The 20,932-nt window shown below is 41.6% G+C and overlaps 1 protein-coding gene across 2 annotated transcripts in view; it reads right to left on the bottom strand.

Annotated features, from left to right (window-relative positions):
- Positions 1–20,932, bottom strand: part of DEPTOR (DEP domain containing MTOR interacting protein) — a 70,858-nt gene that overhangs the window by 10,873 nt on the left and 39,053 nt on the right. For both annotated transcript variants that reach the window (XM_061373458.1, XM_061373459.1), the window contains 4 exons: positions 14,411–14,596; positions 13,722–13,856; positions 10,650–10,720; positions 9,870–9,974 (listed from right to left, as the gene is read on the bottom strand). In XM_061373458.1, coding sequence (XP_061229442.1) covers positions 9,870–9,974; positions 10,650–10,720; positions 13,722–13,856; positions 14,411–14,596 — 497 coding nt within the window. The remainder of the gene's footprint in view (positions 1–9,869; positions 9,975–10,649; positions 10,721–13,721; positions 13,857–14,410; positions 14,597–20,932) is intronic.

Below are 20,932 nucleotides of genomic sequence, written 5' to 3'. Positions count from 1 at the left end.
TCTTAGCTTAGAAATAGAATCATGGAATAGTTTGGGTTGGAAGGGACCTTAGAGATCATCCAGTTCCACCCCCCAGTGCCACTGTAGGGACACCTTCCACTAGACCAGGTTGTTCAAAGACCTGTCCAACCTGGCCTCAAACACTGCCAGGGATGGGGCAGCCACAACTTCTCTGGGCAATCTATTCCAGTGTCTCACCACCCTCACAGGAAAGGTTATTTTCCTAATATCTTGGGTTGATGATTAAGTTTTGTGGGGTTTTTTTCTTGTGTATCTAAACCTAAACTAGAATTGCTAAAACAAAACCACACATAACAAATAAAGACCTTAAAAACTATATAGCAGTTTACTCAAAAGGTCAAATATAATTAGGTAAACTAACTAAATGTAATTTGCTTAAGGCCATATTAGCTCAGAATAGTCCCTAAGCAAGCCCAGACAAGGGAGCTACAGGGCAGTTAGACCAATGCGGTGCACCCTTAGCACTGTCCAGTATCAAGACTGTAATGAGCACGAACGGTCTGCACCATCTGGGACAAACAGCTGCTCTCTGTTTGCATAGACAAAAGTGCAATTGTTTTTCCATGTGTTTGACTAGCTAAACGGAGCCTTGGCTTCAGTGCAACATGTTTCCCGAATCATTTGCTTATATTATGAAAGGAAGTCAGCTTGTGTCTTGAGCAGCAAAAAGAAAAGACACAGAGTTAGGTTAAGGGTCTGTAAAGCAGCAGCATCCCTGAAGGACTCGGGACAGAAAAATGCAATAGCCATTACGTTGAAAATCCAACGGCATCTGAGGACCCCTCTAAAGGTTCAAGTGAAATAAATATTATACCTAAACCTAATAATAAAGAATGCTTTCCATCCTCAATTGAGAGGAAAAGCAGTTCAAAACGCCAGCGTTTTGCCCTCTAATTCTATGCAACTTTTTATAGACACTTAGGATCTTTTGAAGACTTCAGCCATTCTGCAGGTAAGTTTTTCAGATCAGTCCCCTCTTTAGAGAGCCTGGACCACCTAAGAGTGACCTGCAATGCCTAAGATAGATAGAGCAGGGCTGAGATCCCAGCTGTTCTGGCAGGCACTAGATCTTGCCATTCAATGGGCTATAGACCACACTGGAATTTGGAATCTGTATCAGAGCACAAGTGCTGCCCTGTTTTACAGTGCAGCTGACACCAAGACTTCTTTCTCTCTTTCTGAACGGCTACAGCTGTAGAACTCCAAGAAACAATCAAGAAAGCACTTTCATAAACGCAGGCTGTTCAGATATCTGGGTTATCCTGCCATAAACCACCGCTTGCACAAAAAGAATTTTTAAACCTACTTTTTACTGAAAAAGGGGACTAAATTTAAAAAATACATTGGCCAAAATTACAAACCTGCAGACAATTCTTTTTTTCTGAATTGTATTTGCTATTGATGAGACGGAGCCAATGCACAGATACAAGTATAGTAGGTCACTTGCTGCCCAACAGCATTTTAGGTGATGGGACTACAAGTTCAAATCTAGCACCAACTACACTGCTGCTGTGAATGCAGAAAAAAAAGAGCTCTGAGTTATTATGAAACTTTCTGTATTTGCATAAGGTTTCAGTTGTTGTAAACAAATAAAAATGTAATTTTATTGCCCAGTAAAACTCTCTCTCTGTTAAAAGTCTTCAGGAAAAAAATCACACAGTTATTGGAAACCTAATACTGTTCTGCAGGCTAAGTTTCAGGTCTGGGATAAGCAAGTAAAACCTTGCTAAAGCTAAGTAGTGGGGGGTTGTGGGGGGAAGGAATTCACTGTTAAAGGTGGAAATTATACTCAAAAAGCTAAACCCACTCCTTTTATATTTCACCTAGGAAATCCCACTGCCTTAATTCCTTTCTCTATAGTGAGTAACATGGATCCTGTTGTTCAAAACAGGACTGAAAATCATAAAAAGAATTTTTCTGTTGTTTTTCTTTATGTGTGCAGTTTGTAGTTTTTATCCTACTGGAGTGATGTTTGAGCACTGCGCTGCCCATCTGCATGGGAGTGGATCTTTCCCCTGATATCTCAGGGAGGTGACTTTTCACACATAGTTTTGATACCTTTATCATAGAACTGTCCCTGATAGTCACAAGCAAGCACATATCTCTACGCTAGTGTAAAGCTGGATGATTTTTTAGTTGATATTATGTCCACTAACTCAGAAAAGCAGAAGGCCATTGTCCATCAAAGTTAGTGCTGTTCCACACCTCACTGACTTGGTGGTGACCATCCAAACTACTTCGACAGAAGTACCATGGCCTCAGAAAAGATTACATCAAAACAAACTGATCCTTAAACAACTCTGTGGGAAAAGAAGCAAGGCAGTCCAAGGAAACAAGTAGAAAAATGGAGATCCACCAGAAAAAGTAGGAATGTGGAACGAAATTCTGACATGTCTGAAGGTGACAGGGGCTTTATCATGGCTTTAAAAGAACTAGAATGTCATACTTAGGGTCTGATGATTTATTAGTGGAAAACAGAGTAAAACAGGAAAATTTTGGTAGAGATGGTCAGAAACTGTAATAGGGTAGCACTGGAAATAGAAATTCTCTACCTCCAGAAGAGTTACAACCTGAGCAGGGATGGCAGGGATATCACAAAAAATATCTGGATTTAATAAAACATTAATTTGTCATTGGGGTGGGGGGAGGATGGCTTAGAAAAAGGACAGTTGCACAGCCTGAAGCTTGAAATTCAGTGGAGCCTGTGCTAGTGTAACATTGCTGCATAGGAGGCAGTAGGTCCAGGCTGCAAAGTTTGATCTGTGTGCTGTTCTGAGACTGGGAAATCTAGATGATATGCTGTAACCCACAGCCCCATGAAATACATGGAAGCTTCAGCAAAACTACAGGTCTTTTTTTCGATTCTACTGGTACCAAAATGGATCTACTTATCAAATGTTTTGATTATGTGTGATGGTATGCCAGATTTCTTGGCATTTTCCATGTGTTTAAACCCAAACTACTTCACAAGAATACCTATGTATTCTGGAAGGAAAATAGTCACTGTAATTGCACAAAGGGTTTGTGACATGGTAAAGAAGAGAATCCAAATTCAAATTGTGTCTTGCATATGGCAACCATGGGTAGGTTCAACTTGTAGGCCAGTGGTACAGTGTCTCTAAGACAGCCTCCTGACACTCAGAGAGGTCCAACCATGACAGGGCTTCTACCACAGAAAAGGAATAAAACAGAGTAGCTGGTGCAGTGAATGGGCACAAGACAGACTGATTAGCAGCTCATCCAGTGTTGCACTGGGATTCTTAATGACGAGGAGAAAGGGAGTCTGCTGAGAAAGCGTTTAATGATTTCAATCAACCTAAAGACACTGCTAAGGCAAAGGATGATCAAGGACATAAGGGCTCTATTGTTGCACTTATAGTATTCTCTAATGAAAGCAAAGCAGAAACTTGCCAAAACTTGTCTCCTTTTGGCAACCAGACAGCATTCTGCCAGTGACACATAATGCAGCTCTCCAGATTACATTTTCCTTAAGAGAATCCCAGTATTAGGTATCCCAGTATTCATAGAACTGTGTTGCTATGATAATTTCGATGTCAGTATTTCCAGTATAGTTAGAGTAATGGGGTTTTAGGATAGCTCCAACCTATTGAAACGTGGTAACCACTCACTTTAAAAATGTTGGGAGCTACTCCTTGAGGTTAATTAAACACCCCCACTGGAAATGGAAATTCTGGGGCAGTTACAGAGGCGTCACCACGGCTCACCAGCAAACACCATTAGCAAATGATTACCACAGACCAAAAAAGAGAAAGTAGGCATGGAGTAGGAACACCAAGGCACAGATTCATGCACTGACTGGGAAAGTACGGTGACCGCTAGGCATGCTGTTAAACAGCTGTCAAGGACAACCAACCACTAACCCATGTTGTATATTGGTGGCAGAGCTGAGTATTTTCACATTCACAAACATCTGATCTCTTCCAACTTCTGTTGAATCACCAGGCTACCAACACAGCTGCCTTACTACATTTTTCTTTAGAATCTTTTAGAAATATTTCTAATAAGGACCAGATGAAAAAACAAAATATCATGCAAACTGTTGACCATTACGTCCTTACTATGCTCTTAACATGCCTTAATGTGACAACCATTCTTCTTGAGCATTATTTACAAGATGTTCAAGGTTAATGACTACCCTACTCAGCTCACTCTCTCCAATCTCTGTGATGGATATTAGCATATAAAATCTGAGGTTCTCATTACAGCTGCACAAAATGAAAGACAGAGTGAAATCTTGTTTCAAATTTTATGGTTTTCCAAAACCAGAGTTTATTTTATAGTAAAATATAAAATCTGATTTCATAAAATTAAATTTCTCTAAAGTCATCAGTGCTTGAATACAGTTTACACATTTGTATGGAGGAGAATAGACCTTTATGTTACAGTTTGTAATTAAATACTATCAGAAAATGAAGCAGTCACTTATGGAGACATGTTTGAAATTTATATATACATTTATATTCAAGCCCTACAGTAGTGTTATTCATTGCATACAGTGCTATGTGCATTTAGCTCTGCTGCTTCTCTATTTATGGACAAGCTATGAAAGCAGTTTGTCAGCAACTTTATTTGAGTGTTCACATTACCAAATACATTCATTCTGAATTCACTCTAATGTAATTATCAAATTCAGCAGTGAGCTGATAATACAACTGAAGGAAAATACCAACCTGCGTCAGTGTTTTCATGCTGTAATTGAAAACAGATGGCAACTCGTGTAATTTATGCTTTTCTACAATCAGTAACATGTTGGTATAAGATAAGAATTCTAAGACTGAATTGCATCTGCTTCAACAACACCATATGCTAGTGCACAGTATAAATATTTATCCAAACCTGCTTCATCTTCTCATTTAGAGCTCAGTCACATGAGATAGATGGAGGAAGTATGCTTTGGATACCTTCACTTAACACTGAAGCATCTCCCCAGTGCTTGAAAGGGTTAAAGCCCCAGCATCAAACACTGAGGTATCTTCCCTTTCCTGAGCTTCATGGAGAGGGTTAAATGGAGGCATGTTCATTGTGCCTTATTTATACAATATAAATCCCAGTCTTCAAGCTCCCACTAGGCTGCCTTTAGGAGTTACAAAGAAGTTTCTCACTAAGTCCAAGTTTCACTACTTTTCCCATTATCCTGTAAAACGCTGAAGACTGGCCACAGCCATAAATGGGATATTTTTTCCTGAGGGAATAATTATTTATTTTTATATTTATTTTAGCGTGTTTAGACTGGTTTATCTTGCTTGTCAAACAGTTGAGCAGTCAGCAGGTTTGAGGTCAGACTTACAAGGATCATGGAAAGAGTTTTGTGTTTCTCTGCCTCATGGTGTACATTCAACCTCCCAAGAATCTCAGAGTTCAAATTTCTGCCTATTGCAGGAACCTAAGGCACTGGCAATTCCTCTGACATCACATGGTTTTGGGTTGGTTTTCCCACCACTTAACATCTTATAACATGTAGCTTTTAGTCCTTACCCCTGTAATATTTTATGATTGTGGCAGCATTTGGACTCTTTGGACTAATCAGATAGTACCTATGTTCCTTTGATTGCAGGGAGACTGTGCTTGATGACCTCAATGAACCCAGCAGCAATCTGCTCTGTGAGACAGCAGCTACTCAATTACACTTGAGATTTGGCTCTTATTCTGCTAGTGAAATAAATCGTGAACCTGAACCTGAAATAATCATTAGCAAATGCAGAAGGCGATGGCACGGGCAGAAAATTTATGAGGCTGACCTCCTCCCTGCACCAGCTTTTAAAGATCAGGAGGAGAGCAGAACCAAGCTGAAATCATCCTAGCTGTATACTGTAATCCCTAAGCAAAGCTTGAAACAGAAGAGTGACTGTACATGGTCCCCCCAAACTCACTGCTACTAACCAAAATGAAGAACTAGAACTAGAATAGGATAGAAAAGTTTAAGTGGTTGTTGGCAATTTGCATGACACAAGGGCCTTGGATGTAAACATCTATGAATACCAATTTGCTCAAAATCAGTTTAAGGAATCAGATATTCTTTAGCATTCCTCAAAGGTTAGAGCTGGGCACTGATTTTTTCCAGCCAAAGAGAAAAACAGATAATCACCAAAATGAGTGATTAATTTGTCTCTCTCACAAGACTCACGCTAAGCTGGGTTTGCTTGGTTTTGTCGCAGAGGGGTAACGATAAATAAAACGTGATGCATAATTTAAGTCACTAGTTGGAAGTCAAGTTGTGTGACTTTTCAAAGAATACTCATACCTTAAAAACAGAGATTAACTTACAGAATAAAACACTGAAAAAAGGGAAAAAGTTTTCCTGACAACTGGCAATGTTTAACACCGGCATCCGCAGAGAGCCAAATTTTGTAGCCAGCCAATGCTTAATATTAAAGTAACCTGGGAACTTTGAAACCCTGCTGTTCTTGTCTTCCATTGCTGACAACATCAGACAGCAAAACAGAGCTGTAAGTAACTCAGAAGTACGCACTGCAACAGTGACTCCTTTCATAGCCCCGCATCGCCTCCAGCTGCCACTTGTTCATGCGCTTACAGTAATCATGCTCTTCACAACGCTTCACAGGCAACTGCGCTTCAACAAACCAGGGCTAAAAATACTTTAAGAAAGCTAATTGACAAGGTATTTATTAAATTATTTGCTCATCTTCATACGTGAAGCCCCAGACTGTCAGTGGTTATTCTGGTTACCAGCACCAGAAGAGGTATCAAGACCCACAACATAACACCCTCTTCAGCAGACCATGCTAACAGGGGTTTTCCCAAAAAGAAATTGTCTAAAAATTCCCCCAGAAGAGGTTATAATGTATAAGGAGGTGGCAAGTGCTGCCATGCAGAGGTGCAGGTATGTGACAGAGACCAGTGCACCCCAGATGCCCAGCACCGTGCCCACCACACAGTTGCTCTGTGTGGTCAGGGCTCATGGAGATTTCTTCTGAGAGTCCCAATTCACAGCACTTTGGAGCAGAGCAGGAGCCCAGCCAAGGTCAAACTGAGAGCAAGACACCACAAAGTCTTTCAGGTAAGTTTAGCCTATAACGTTTACTGCTTTAAATACTACACATTAAAGTTTTAAATGCACAAACCGAGGTCCTACAATGAGACAGTAGGCAGCAGTCCTCTCTCAACAATTTGTCCAGCATAACACAACGACAGCAATACAGTGCTCCAAGAGAGATAAATGCAAAATCACAAGCTTTACAAATAGAGACACCTCCAAAAATGATTACACTGGACTCATCTCCTTAAGGACGAAAAACCCCGCTGCTACTGCCAAGAACTTTCCTACAAACTGCAATGCCAAGTCTTGGCTCTCCCTCAAATTCTTGCTCTTTTCATCATAGCCAACTTAGCTTGTTAGCACTTCTTTGGTGTAGCGCTCAGAGCAACACTGGCAGACAAAAGCCTCTTGCACCAGCCCACCAGAATTTACTGTGCCCAATAGTCTATTTTCAAAGTGCCCCTCCTGCAGCTTCCACACGGGAAGGTTTATTTTCCAGGAGCCGTCATCTAAAGCTTGTCATACAATTCCGTTAAACTCGCCAGATTGAACAGTTCTGTAAACAGATGGATTAAGTGACATAGAGTTTTAAAGATTTCAAATCCTGCACTATAATTTACATCCCCATTGCCATGGGAACACCTCAACAAAACCACCTATTTTCAAAGACAACTGGCATTCCTTCACCAGGAGCTAAAGGTATTAAGTGTTTCTAAAAATGGGGCACTGATTCTGGTGTCTAAACAGGGACTCATCTAATATATGGCCATGTGTAATTCTGACCTAAAAAGCAGTTTTATATAAAGATAGCACCTCTGCAAATTCAAGGCAATGTATCCCAGTTTTACTGCCTAAAATACTGTTTGCTCCCCACAGGACAGCAGTCTATTTTACATTCTTCTGTTTTGAATAGTTCAGGTGAAGCTTTGTAACCCTATCGGAGTACATGAATGCATGGAGAGCACAAATGAAGACATGAGGACATAATTTGCTACATAAAACCAGTTTTATAAGTGAAATATGAAAGAACAGCTTAACTGGAACATCCGAGTGTGTAGTCACAGGGCAGCCAGCTTGAAACCAAAAGTAAAACCGAACCAAAGCCCCACTATTTTCAGATCTAAGCTGCTAAGAGCAGAAGTGAAATCTCTAAGATTAAACACATGACACCACAGTGTTACTTGTACAAGTTAGGTTTCAGGATTGATCTACTTTATTGCTTGCTCCTATATTCAGCGAGTAAAAGATGCTGTAAAGCACAAAACTCCCACTTCAGGATCTAGAACATACGTGAATAAATAAGTCTTTTAAGTTTACCTTGCAGTGCTCAAGGCCAGGTTGGACAGAGCCTTGGGTGACATGGTTCAGTGTGAGGTGCCCCTGCCCATGGCAGGGAAGTTGGAACTGAACGATCTCAAGCTCCTTTCCAACTCAAACCATGATTCTATGAAATTTTAGGTATGATTATTATTTGAAAATTATACTCTTCATATAAGAGTTGTAACTGCATGTTTTATTTAGATATCATATAAAACATGTCACGAATTCCAGGTCCCTCAGGAATTAAGCTGTTTGCCAGCAGGACATGTCAAGGTGCTGCATGCTCCAACAGGCTCTGCAGCTGCCATTCCCTCTTCCCAAGGGTTTTGCCTGCCTGTACTCTAAAAAAAGTAAATGTTTCAAAGACAGTAGGTTCTAGCAAATGTGATTCTAAAAAAGCCAGCAGCAGGAGAAGAGAAGCCCCTGTAGTACATCTGCTAAGGAGGGTGCCATGGCAGGTCTGGCATTGCACGATGGGCAAGATGTGCATCCCTGGAGCCATGGAAGTACACGTTGCTTCTAGCTTGCTGGGTGTGAATATATGAGCAAGAGGCAGCTGGGATGAGTGTGGTGGGAAGGCAGACGAGTTAGAAGGAAGGTGCAAGATTCATAGCTAACTCGGCTGCATGTGGAATACTCCTGAAACCTTCATTTGTGTTGTCACAGTACAGTAAAACATGCCATATACCAATAAATCAACTTTTGCGTCGAGCCCAGCCTGGACACTGGAGTAGTGTAGCAGCTAATCTCCCTTTCTTGCTTTTTAGGTACTTGGGATAATGCTTTGCTTTTATTTTTCTCACTGTGGAAGACAGGGATTAATTCATAGATATATGTAGGTTGTTACCAAAACCCACAGGTAAGTCAACGGGCTCTGCATTAACCAGAGCCTTCACATGGAATTTGTATTTATTTTTCTTAAATTGTGTATGAAATTATTTTAACTCTTTATGAAATAAAATATCATACACTCTTCAAAATGTCTTGAAACTTAACTACAGCGAACAATGGGCTATGCTAGCTTCACTTTCAATAGATATGTCTGACTTTGCCTCTTTCTATACAGGCAAAGCCCAGAAGCATTTCAGTAATCACCTAAACTGCAGTGTAAAGAGGGAAACTAAAGTTGTGCAGAGCTGGAAAAAGGTGAAAAAAAATAACCCAAACCCAAAACACAACTCCCACTCCTCAACACCACCACTAAAAACAGCCAGCAAACTGGAAAAGAAACCAACACCTAAAGAAGGGAACAGATCAGGAAAGCAACTTGGAAAGGATAAATGAGTTTCTTATGAAAAAGAGACTTGAAGAATCTCAGGGACAGAAGAAAAGAAACAGGAGGGGTGTGACAGGCAGCATAACTCACAGTGCACAAATGCATGAAACTCAGACAAAGGTATTTAACCCTGGGAACAAACGCACCTCTCCTTCCCCAAATACAGGCAGCCCAAGGCCTTCACTGACCAGCACAAACACTCTCCGGGTGAATCACCTTGCTTTGAACACCCACCTTCATGCCAGCCGCAGCTGCTGGCCCACTGGGGTCCACAGCCTGGATGTGGCAGGGCTTGCTGCCCCGCACCACAAAGCCCCAGCCCACTGCGTCGCCCACAATCTGGAAAGAGAAAACAACGACATGATCACCTTCAAGCAGCTCCATGAAATTCAAGGGGGTAACATCTAAATGGTTCAAGACATAATTTCAGCATCTTCCAACGCACAGTACAGGTCATTGTGTATGGCCTGCGGTATCACTCATGGGAAAGGCTCTGTCCAAATGATTCCTCTTGCTTGTAATTAACTTCCTTTCTGTTTTTATTCATTTAACCAGGAGGCTGTAAAAAGCAATGCTTCCAATGACTGCGTTCAAAACATCTTTACTGAAAGGTTTTCTCTTAAAATGAATGCGAATCAAAATTTCTGTCACATCACAGTCTACAAATACCTAAGTAGAAGACTCCAATTTGGGTAGGTAATCTACCCCTCCACTCCTGCAGAGCAAGTTTTACCAGGAGCACAAAGCCTAGATGAGTTTGTATAATACAAATCTCATTGGCTTTATGTAATTTTACACTCCATTTAAGTCAGCAATACTAGATTGGCATAAAGACAGGATAAACAACTGCAGAATCAGACCCCAAATGTGTGGAAGTACTGATAACAGCGTTTGGGATTTTAAAGTACAAACCTCAGCAAATGCAAATAAGCTCTAATTAACCCAACAGAAAATGTCTTTTTGCATTACCTTGTGCATACAACATGCAGAAAATGAAAAATACTGGAGACATACCGTAAAGGTTTTTCTGACATATGGGGCTCCAGGCATCAAGAGCTCATCAGCAGTCACGGGTCTCTTTAAGACTGTGGAGGCAGATAAATGAATATTCAGTATAAGCACTCCTCTGGAAATACTCCTAATAAATCAGAAGTAATTTTGGGATAGAACGTCCTTTTGGTCCCACTTCCCGTACACTCTTTCAGTTCTTGCAGATTTGCTTGAAAGTAGTAAAAGAGCCAAGGAAAAGGCTGCAGAATAACTCTGCGTACAAATGATGATATCTTTGGAATATCAGGGCATTTAGCCAACAGACTTTGTTGTCTGCAATCAAGAGCTGCAAAACACTATCACAACTATCAGAAGTGGCTGTTCCTGAGTCCAGTGTTGAAAAAAGGGACTGACCTTCCTGATATGGAGAAGCTTTTCTTCCCAGCCTGCTCTGTGCATGTTGGGTGATCTTTGCTATTTCACCTGAGTCAGGCTTGCATCACGGAATTAAGTAACAAAAAAATTCTGGTTAGGTCAGGAATTATCCCAAGAGAGTTCTGCAGCTGTAGGCACAGACATCTCACTCCAGCTGGGATTTTACATGAAAGGAAATACCAGTGAGTTTCTGCAGGTGATTCCACATTGCCTTGCTGTGTAATGAGGTAATTTTCCTCTGAACAAGTAAATTTAAAGTTCTGTCAAACCAAATCAATACCAACCTGTGTGCCATTTTTTATCTGTCTATAAATGCTTCATAAGACAGAGGACTATGTAAAGATATATGTTGCTCACCCCATGTGCCCACTTCACCTTTAAAATTAGTTTTTAAAATTGGTTTTCTTCATAAATAACTCTGATTGTATCTGCCTCTTCAGTCACAGGTGGAACATAAAATTTCCCACAGATGGTATTTGAAGACATTCCTGAGTTTCCTAATGACATTCACGGGAGCAGGCAGAATTCTAGCATACAAACCAATACATATTTCTTTTACTTTCCCATGGACTTTGACAAATTGCCATTTAGCCAGTGTTATGCTCTGCAGAGCGTGCCTGATCAATGTGGAAACCCTGAATGATTATGCTTATTCCACAAGTCAGAATCAGTTAAATTATCCAGGCAGGACTCCCTTGCATGCCTCCCTTCATTGCACATCCAGAAGGATTTTTCTTTTGATGATTGTTTTTCTACATGACTGGTCAAGTCATGACCTGGGTGGTTTTAAGTGTTTGCCTGCAAGAGAACTCATCTGACAATAAATACACCTCTGCCTTGTGTTTGTTAGCACTCAGTTCAGCAATGTGCTCTGGGCATGGAGAGCAGGAAACTAGCTGTGAAAAAAATCACTTTATAGTCCAGCAGAGGATTAAGAATTCCTCCTTAATATTTACATCTGACAGCCTTATGTTAACCAAGCAAGATGACGTGGGGATCCGTGCTTGTGCTATGGGAGAAATTACCCTACTCTGCCAGTAATTGTGAAACTCTTGAAAAGAAGTCTGTTTATAAGTCCACTGCTGTCTTCTTTCAAAAATGAGTCTGCTAAAGCTATTTGGTGTTTGAAAACTAGTCCTACAGGAGAATTTATTAAAGAAAAATAAAGAATTTATGCAAGGGCAACATCAGCCTCTCCTTTTTCTTCCAGTGTTGTGTAATCAGCTGCATTAAAATAAACTTGTTCTCACCACCCATGGGTTGACACTTCATACATAATCAGAACCATAAATGAACAGAATAGTCAGCATACTTCAGATAACAAACACATTTATGGACAGCACATGAATGTTGTTTTATCTGTCCCAGAAAAGTTTCCAGGATGTAATTAATGATGAACCGAGGTCAAAGAGCTCCCCATGCAACAGTCTTTTCCAGGAAGTATACCTGGGAGATAGTCTGCCAAAACATGATACTGTGGCACTCTTCATATAGGGGCAAATCCATTGCACCTAGGGGTCAACACATTAAAAGGTGGTGCTGAATGCTCAACAGTATTGAGAGTGCTCCCCTAAGATGGACAGCAGGTCTGATGTGGGGGGTTATGGTTGCTGTGCATGCAACCCTACTGAGTCCTTCAAATTAATTTAACTTAGAACCTCATACTGAATTCCCTGCAGAGATTAAGGAGAGGGAAGGAAATGTGCTAAAAGGAGAGAGACAGAAAATACTGCTGTAACTGTCTAACTAACTATGGAGTGCACTTTAGCTCATGCATCTCCAGAGCAATTGTAAACATTTTCAACAAGATTCATACAGTGCTTGAGGCACTCACTAGTTATCACTTCAAATGCCAGCATCCCTTTGAAAGCAGAACTTGCACATATCCAATGAAGCCTCCCCGCATTGCAGAACACTGCCCACGCCATCAGCAGAGACCTGGTAAATATGAAATAATAATAAGGAGCACAAAGGGCAGCAGGCACTCTGCTTTGAAATTCAGGGTTGTTTCTGAGGGAAACAGAGGCTGGAACAATATCTGTCCTGGTCTGTTTTCCCCTTCCCAGATGTACAATATGAAACAAGTTTAAGTGAACTGTGTAAGAATGGGTGTGTTTAACCTTCCGGCATGGGATAGGAAATCCTTTCAAAAGGAAAATAAGCTTCAGCACTGCTTTTACCTTCCTAAACAGCCTGGTGTAAGACCTAAACAAATGAAGATGTTGAAATGGTCTCTGACAAGCTGAAACAATGCTGCCTCTTTCTTTAGTCTGCTGTTTTCTGAGTTGTGTTACTTCATAGCAACTCAAGCGGCCACTGGATAGTTAAACTCTCCTCTGACTTGCAGTGAAGGAATGTCTCTAGGAGGGGATTTGAATCAGTCCAGAGCTTGGCAATGAAGAAGCAAATCTGGGCCTCTGACTGCATGTCCTCCTAAGAGATAAACTGCAGCTCAAGCCACAATTATGGGCTTGATGCAGAGATTATTGTAGGCAGACGTCTGGCTTGTGTTCAGCAGACTTGAGGCTAGCAGATAATAGTGCCCTCTGGTCTACAAAACCTGTGGAACTGTGAATTGTTAATGCATCCTTCAAAAAGATAAACTTAGGCATGATTCTAGGCATGCTGCTCCTGTGCACTGTAAGCAATGCTGGTGCTCACCAGATTTGGGGTTGCAGAGCACTGGGGGACTGCTGCTGAGCGTTGGGCTACTGCTGAAGTACCCGCTGCTGCCACAGCTACTCATGCTGCTTCTCCGTACTGCTGACACGATCTTTATCTCCTTGGTGGGGCTCACTACAAGCAAAGAGAAAATGCAGAGAGAAAGGGAACCCATATCAGTTATTAAACCCATTTCCCTGGTTTCTTTAAAACAACAGCAACAAGCCACGCTTTCACTAACAACACTGGGATGGGGTTAGTGTGTTCTACACAGCTGGAAAAGTCACTGCATGAGCATAGTGCAGCTAACATGATGGCTGAACTATTCCCATTGCATTGTCTTCTAGAAGGCATTTCAATACAAGTAAGTAAGTTTTTCCATCTTTCTTTCTACTTTGCATTTATTCTCTTAGTTTTTACTAAGTAGTAAATGCTGCAGGACCCATTCCCCTCACTTTCATTCTTCTTGAAAATTCCACATAAAACGTGTGACGTATTACTTTGGGCTTGGGGGATTTTAACCAGTTCTGCTTGTTTGTGGACACCATATTTTGACCAGCATTTGAAATGCTGTTGATCCACATACAAAACTACCCTAGGGAACTAAAAACTGAAACCCCGTGTCCAAAACGGACTTTTTAATATCCCATGGAGTCACCCTACAGACAGCAGTATAGTTGATGAGTCACCTGAGAGAAAACTGGTGTGTTTTCTGTTGTCATGGTTCTGCTTGCGCAGGCAAAACGGGCTGTCGTGGCTTTCTGGCATCAAGCGAGATTTCTCAGTGAGGAGCTCCATTAATCGCCGGCGGCGGCGGAAATTCATTCTGCACTGGTAAAGCAAGTTGCTGTCCATAAAATGGTGCTTGTTGGACACTAGGAAAAGAAACAGGTAGAAGAAAGTCTATAGCTGATAGAACTGAAATCAGAGCATACCTATCTACATTGTGTGCACTGCATGCCTCACTGTAAGGAAGCAACACTCAGAGCTCTCCTCTTCCCCTCTGCAGACTCAGAAGGGGGAAGGTGGTCAGCTTCACGCAGGTATCTTCAATATGCAAGCTTTCATAGCGTTGATAACAAAGTAGGAACCATAGTGGCCATTCCTGAGAGAAAACTTTCACACTACCTTGATTAATGACAAGCACTTTTTATTTTCAAGTGGAAATGGAAGTTCTTTATCTTTCCATGACAGGTTGCACCATGGTCCATCTCCACAGATGCCTCTCCTGTATGACATTTGCTGCTGCTGGTCCCTGCAGACCAGATGTAGCTGATCAAGCTGTTTGTAAACTGATCAGTCTAGGGCAGTCCCTGAGAGCTCTGACTGACCACCCTGTTCAGAGCTACAGGGCAGCAAGGAATCAAGACCTGTGTGTTTCCTCTGTCTTGTTGACCACAGACACTGTGTCCCAGACACTTCCTGCAGGCCACTTCCCCCCTTCACACGGATACACAAGGTTTGGGAACAGGCATCCAGCCAAAAATCATTTCTTACATAATGAAAAGGAGTCTTAATTACAAGCTGTTTTGACACTGAGAGCAAATCCCAGGTTGCTGGTGTCAGAGTGCAGAGCCTACCCACAGGCTGCAGCATCACCATAACACCCGTGTGTTTGCTTCCACTGATGCTGCATCTCAATAGTGATGAAAAATGAAGCAGTTGGACAGAATTGTGCCAGGTCCCAGAAGTGCTCTGACTCCTTCAGGGCTTGAACACAAGAAAGGCCTCTGCAGTACTCCCGTCGTTAGTACAGCATCTTAAATAGCTGCAGTACATGTTCTGGCTGCATTTTATCCATCGTCACCTAGTTCCTGTGATTATGTTCCACAAAAATTATTTCCTACAGTTGACCTTTTCCGTGAAGGATCTAGATGCTGGGTTTACCTAATTTATAAATCTTATTTCTTTCAATACTGAATCATAAGAACTGGTGGGTTATACATATTTATGTGTAAAGTGCAAACAAGACAGATTTGCACTCAGAGGTCAGTAAAGTCTCTGAGTACATGACTCAGTCATTTGGCCTCAGCCTCCTACAGCAGACACTGAACCTTTGCCTTGCTCTTTGTTCTGCCCAATACACGGGGTCCAAAAGCAGCAGAGCTCAGGGTGCTACACCAGGTCTAAAGCCTGGAACCCTGTCTGCGTGCTTTCCTTTCATCTTCATCCCCAACACACTCTTTCTTGCTCTCATCCCTTCTTAACACTTCAGACGGCTCTCCATGAGCCCCACAGAAGTACAGCACAGATGTGACAGACTTGTAAAAAAGGTTGTATTTAGGCATAAGCCACCAGGATGTAATTTGATGCTTGTGAGCTGAAAGAATAACCTCAAAGAAGAGAAAGTCCAGTCACCTTCTCCATGATATCCATGCCAGGGATGTGAAGTCATGCAGACAATAAAGACACCAGTCCTAGTACAGAATGGCCCTCTATACCTTTTTTATGAATAAAGAGGAAAGGTCACACCAGTCAGCCAAACTGTGATGTTTCATGTACTATCTACACAATAGACTCCTGTTACCTACATCGCCCAGTTCTATTGAAGAACTTTGGAAGAGCCAGAGCTGCTTGGCTTTTCTCTGCTTCCTTTTGGTGCTGAATCTGTTGTTACCTCAAAACAGGCACATGCATCCTCCTTGAGCAAAAATGGATTTGCTAAGACAAATATAGCATTGCAAGCAATTTTTACTGTGTTCTGACATATTAATTATTGCAGGCACACGCTGCTGCTGTGCTCCTCATTTTGGACAAATATAGTATGCAATACTATTAAACAGCACTTACTAATAATCACTATTTTTGAAGAACGGAAATAGAGGAGAGATTTGGAGACTTGCCTACATCCACAGAAGGATTTGCTGTCAGAGGCAGTTAGTATGTAGGTGTTCACAGCTACCAGCCTCATTCTGAGATCACTGACACAGTAAGTAAAAGCAGCACTATCTAGCTATGTCCTACATTATTAGAATAATCTGATGTAAATTAAAAAAAAAATCCTTTTTTTTTTTTTTATGACATCCTAAAATGTTCCCTGAAACTTAAAAAGACAAATTCTACTTATTCAGCATGCTACTGGCATTCATAATCTTCAAGGAAAGAGGGCCCCACAAATATTCCCTTGGAAGTAGAATTACTGTTGCCAACAGTTTGCAATACAAGAAATAGTTTCTGATTCAAGTTAAACATTATGGCACTAATGTCTTTCATTAAAACTATTCTGTTCTGTTTGTGTCATTAACCAAAGTGCTCTGACAGTCCTCAGAAATGATGGCAATCAGAGATCAACACACACTCATGTTGCAGACATTGTAAAGCTCTGTGAAATACTGGAATAGCTACTGACCATGAAGCCAGATAAAATAAACTTTTTAATGCCAAGATACTGAGCGTATTTTAGAATAACAATGCTTGTTTTGACTGAAATACTGTAGTATTTATATACTTACAAGAGCAAAGCTTAGGTCTTACACTGGAGTAATTCATCCCCGCTGTAGCTATTTTAGTCCACAGAAGGGTGAATTTTTATATGATAAATGAATACAAGTGGAAAAGGTAAGACCAATGACTGCATGTTGTAGAATATTTGTGTATTATTTACAAAACGAAAAGTTTGTAGCCAGACTGCCTATAACAAGTAGCATTAGTACAGAATCTGGAGTTCTCACTGATTTTCATTGTTTAATTCTTCATTTCTATAGATAGTTCATGTTTCATGTCAGTGTTAGAATAACAGCCTGCATCCTGGGTTTGAGCAGATTACATATTTGTAGCACCATGTAACCTTTTGCATATTTAAGAACCTAAAAAAAACCTAAACAGAGGCAGTTAGCTCAGACTGCCTCCTGGTGCATACATCATCAAATAAAATATCTCACCAAAATTACTGGTGTGCCCCATGGCACATATTCATAGTTTGGGATGAAATGTCCATTCTGTGACTGCCTAAGGATGGTACATCTGGAAGTGTCCCTGCCCATAGCAGGTGGAATGGAACTGGATGGTCTTTAAGGTCCCTTCCATGATTCTGTGATGTGGAACAGTGTAAAAAAAGGGATTTCCAGACCATGGATCAGAAGGTAGATGTTGAGAATGGTGAGGCAGACACCGGTGCATGCTGCCTCTGAAGCAGCTGCAGTGCAGCATCTGTCTTTCAGTGTTAACCAGAAGCTACACTTGCCCTCATCCTTTATACATCGCAGCTATGTGAATGACGGACTCAGAGCACGCACAGAAGGTTGGTTTTGCTGCCTATATATATGATGCTGGGTGAGAGGTAGTAGTGCATGCATAGGTGCTCAGATCAACTGCTTTAAGAGTCCGTGTTTTGCTGCAATCAGCAGGGAAAAGTGGGAGTGAAGAACTTTCCCAAGCTGATTGCGGAATGCTGAGAGGACTGCACAGACTTGCCCAGGAGAGATTTCTTTAAAGGTAATTTAGAGGTTGCTACCTCAAGCTAATGTGAAGTGTTGACCCAGGCAGCAGCAGATAAACTTGTGGCAGCTGACAGGGCTTTTGTTCCAGTTATCTGTCCCTCTCGTGGAAGCTGCTGCTGCCAGATAGGGACTGACTTCACTCCTGAGTTAGTTCACTGCCCCCCATAATGGAGCATAGAAAAGCAAACTGGCACTCATTTGTCTTAAAAAGTCAGGCCACAGCTGGCAAGTATCAGGACCTGTATTTGTACATGACGAGGGTGATACAAAGAGCAAGGTGGGGTGACTTCATGAGTTTCTCATTCCAATTCCATTCACCAGTGTTCATGTGGCAACATGTCCACGTTACGATGTTGTGAAACAGAAATAAATGTACTAAAGACAGTAAAGTAAAAATATGGTGGTGACTGACAACTTCCAAAATCATAAAAGTGCACAAGAGCATTTATGGTCCTGAGGGAAAGGCACCAGCATGCATTCAGTTAGCGGTGCCACACTTTGGGGGTATAGGCACAATGCACCGGTTTGATCTCCCACATACACAGGCCACAACATTTCTCCCAGAAGCAGAATTTTAAAACTATCTTTGAACCTTACATACATATATTTTTACTTGTACTTTAAAGCAGCCTATAATGACCACTTCACTCTTTCCCTTCTGAGCTGTTTAAGGCTTCAGCCACTTTCCCTGACAGGCAATGAAGATTTAACTCAAGGCTGAATTTGTTTAACTTCAGCTGCTAAACCCTGGACTTTGTCACACTCTCATCACAAAGTTGCATAAGATCTGGTAAAAAATCTTTGTAAAGAAGTCTGTGAAGTGATGAAGCCAACTCTCAAACATCTCTGATAATCTGAATAAATAACACCCCTTAAATGATGATTTAACTCCTTGAATCCTCTTCAGTATTTCTTTATCCTTCCTAAAATCCAGTTATCAGAACTCCATGCTCAGTTACAACCTCACTGTCCTTCTCTTACCTGCTGTTGTCCTTTTTGTACACCTCAGGCTCACAGTAACAAGCTACTACAACTATACTGCACAAAAAGCACAAAATGGGAACAACTTGTGACCAGTACTTTCTGGACAGCATTGCTTCACATCAATAGATGAAGCCTGTATCCTCATTTCCTAGATGTACTGCCTTCAAGTTATACCAAAAAACACATCTTTAGGGGTAATGACCGTTTAATTAATAGAGTTCAACTATTTGTTTACAGTCTCATCTGGAGTTTACAAACTTCATTGTTGAGGATTTTAGCTTGTCAATCCCCATTTACATTATTGTTAAAAAGAGAAAAATCAGAGTATTTATTTTGACATTTCTCTGATTGGGAGCACCCAATGTAGCAGCTTTGGTGCTTCTTACGCCTGGCTGCTTCACAGTTTCTGTCCAGGCACATAAAATATAAACTCCAATGTCCATGCAAATCTTTCTGCTCCAGATTCTGACACAAAACTCTGGGCTCTGCATGGGCCTCAAACCGCCTTGTCTTTCCTTCTTTTGTAAGGAGTCTGATGCATAGCAGAGATAGAAATATTAGGTTTACATTGGTTTAATAGAACTGAGGAGGCTTTAGAAAGTACAAAAGCCTATTTTAATAAATGGCGTGAGTCATGCCTTTAAAATCAGGCCACTTTTAATAACTGGCTTTTCCCCAGAATTCCTCCCACCACTTCAATTCCCTGTGATTTTTAGCGCTGATAATCTATGTGCATCTCCACTGCAGTGATTAATGCTTTCTACCAGCTGAAAGCTGCAGTTCCCAGTAGGCCACATCCAGCTATGCACTCCAGCTGCTCTGCACATCCCCACACAGCGCTGTCACCAAGCAAGCCCATGGCTGGAGCTGGGGGACAGATGCCCCATGTTGAGGGAGCGGTGGGAAAGAAATCAAAGTTCCCCAAGGAGCCATATGAGCAACTCTCCTCAAGAGAGCAGAGGACGTGCTGAAGTGTGCGCCTGTTTGTTTGTGTGAGCATGTGCTTGTGCTGGGGTTAAAAGGAAGAGGTTATAAAAGCACCAGCAGAGCCTATGGAGTTTTCAGTGTGGATATGTTATGCCTTTCCCAACTTCAAGACAAAAGCAGACTGAACACTTTCCAGCAGCACACAGCACATTTCCAACCCTTTAGCGGCACGAGGCAGTGGCCCCAGTCTATTCACAAGAACCCTTTATCTTTTTACTGAGGTAGTTCCCTCTATTAAAATGACATTAAACCCACTTCGAAGTTGCAGATCATTCTGGACCTTCATAATTCCTGCCTGCAACAGTCTGTGCCTTCACACAGCAAGTCTCAGATGACCATACTGGTTTTGACCTCAGGAATGGCAGGACACTGCCTCAAAAGAGTTGATGTTGTACCAAAACCAAATGCAGGATGATGAGACACTCTGGTGGGCTGCAGGGAGTGACAGTTTATCTGAAGAAGGGCACAGCCCCGGCTGCTCCTACCAGCACCCAAAGCATGATAAGCGAAGGGTCTGGCTGAAGCCTCATGTCATTTTGCTTTCTCGCTTCTCTCTCCTAAGCAAAACCAGTGCTTAGAAGGGAAGGAAACAAATAAATGCTGTAAAATAATGGTTCCTTAAGAATTCCTCTCTCCATGGATAGCACACAGCTTACTGAGCCAGGCCCCTCTGTGCCTCAGGCCTTTTCCCAGTGCGGAGTCATTCCCTGCCCAGAGAAGCAGTGGCAGTGTGTGTCCACTTTGGCTTTCACAGAGCAAGGGTGAGCCCATGAGGTTGGAGAACACTGACCAGCTGCTGAG

The sequence above is a fragment of the Neopsephotus bourkii genome, unplaced genomic scaffold, assembly GCF_033783945.1.
Source record: "Neopsephotus bourkii isolate Nb327-2 ecotype Australia unplaced genomic scaffold, CSIRO-AGI_Nbou_v1 NB_1630, whole genome shotgun sequence".
Lineage (NCBI taxonomy): Eukaryota > Metazoa > Chordata > Aves > Psittaciformes > Psittacidae > Neopsephotus > Neopsephotus bourkii.
This window is presented reverse-complemented; position numbering and strand designations above follow the sequence as displayed.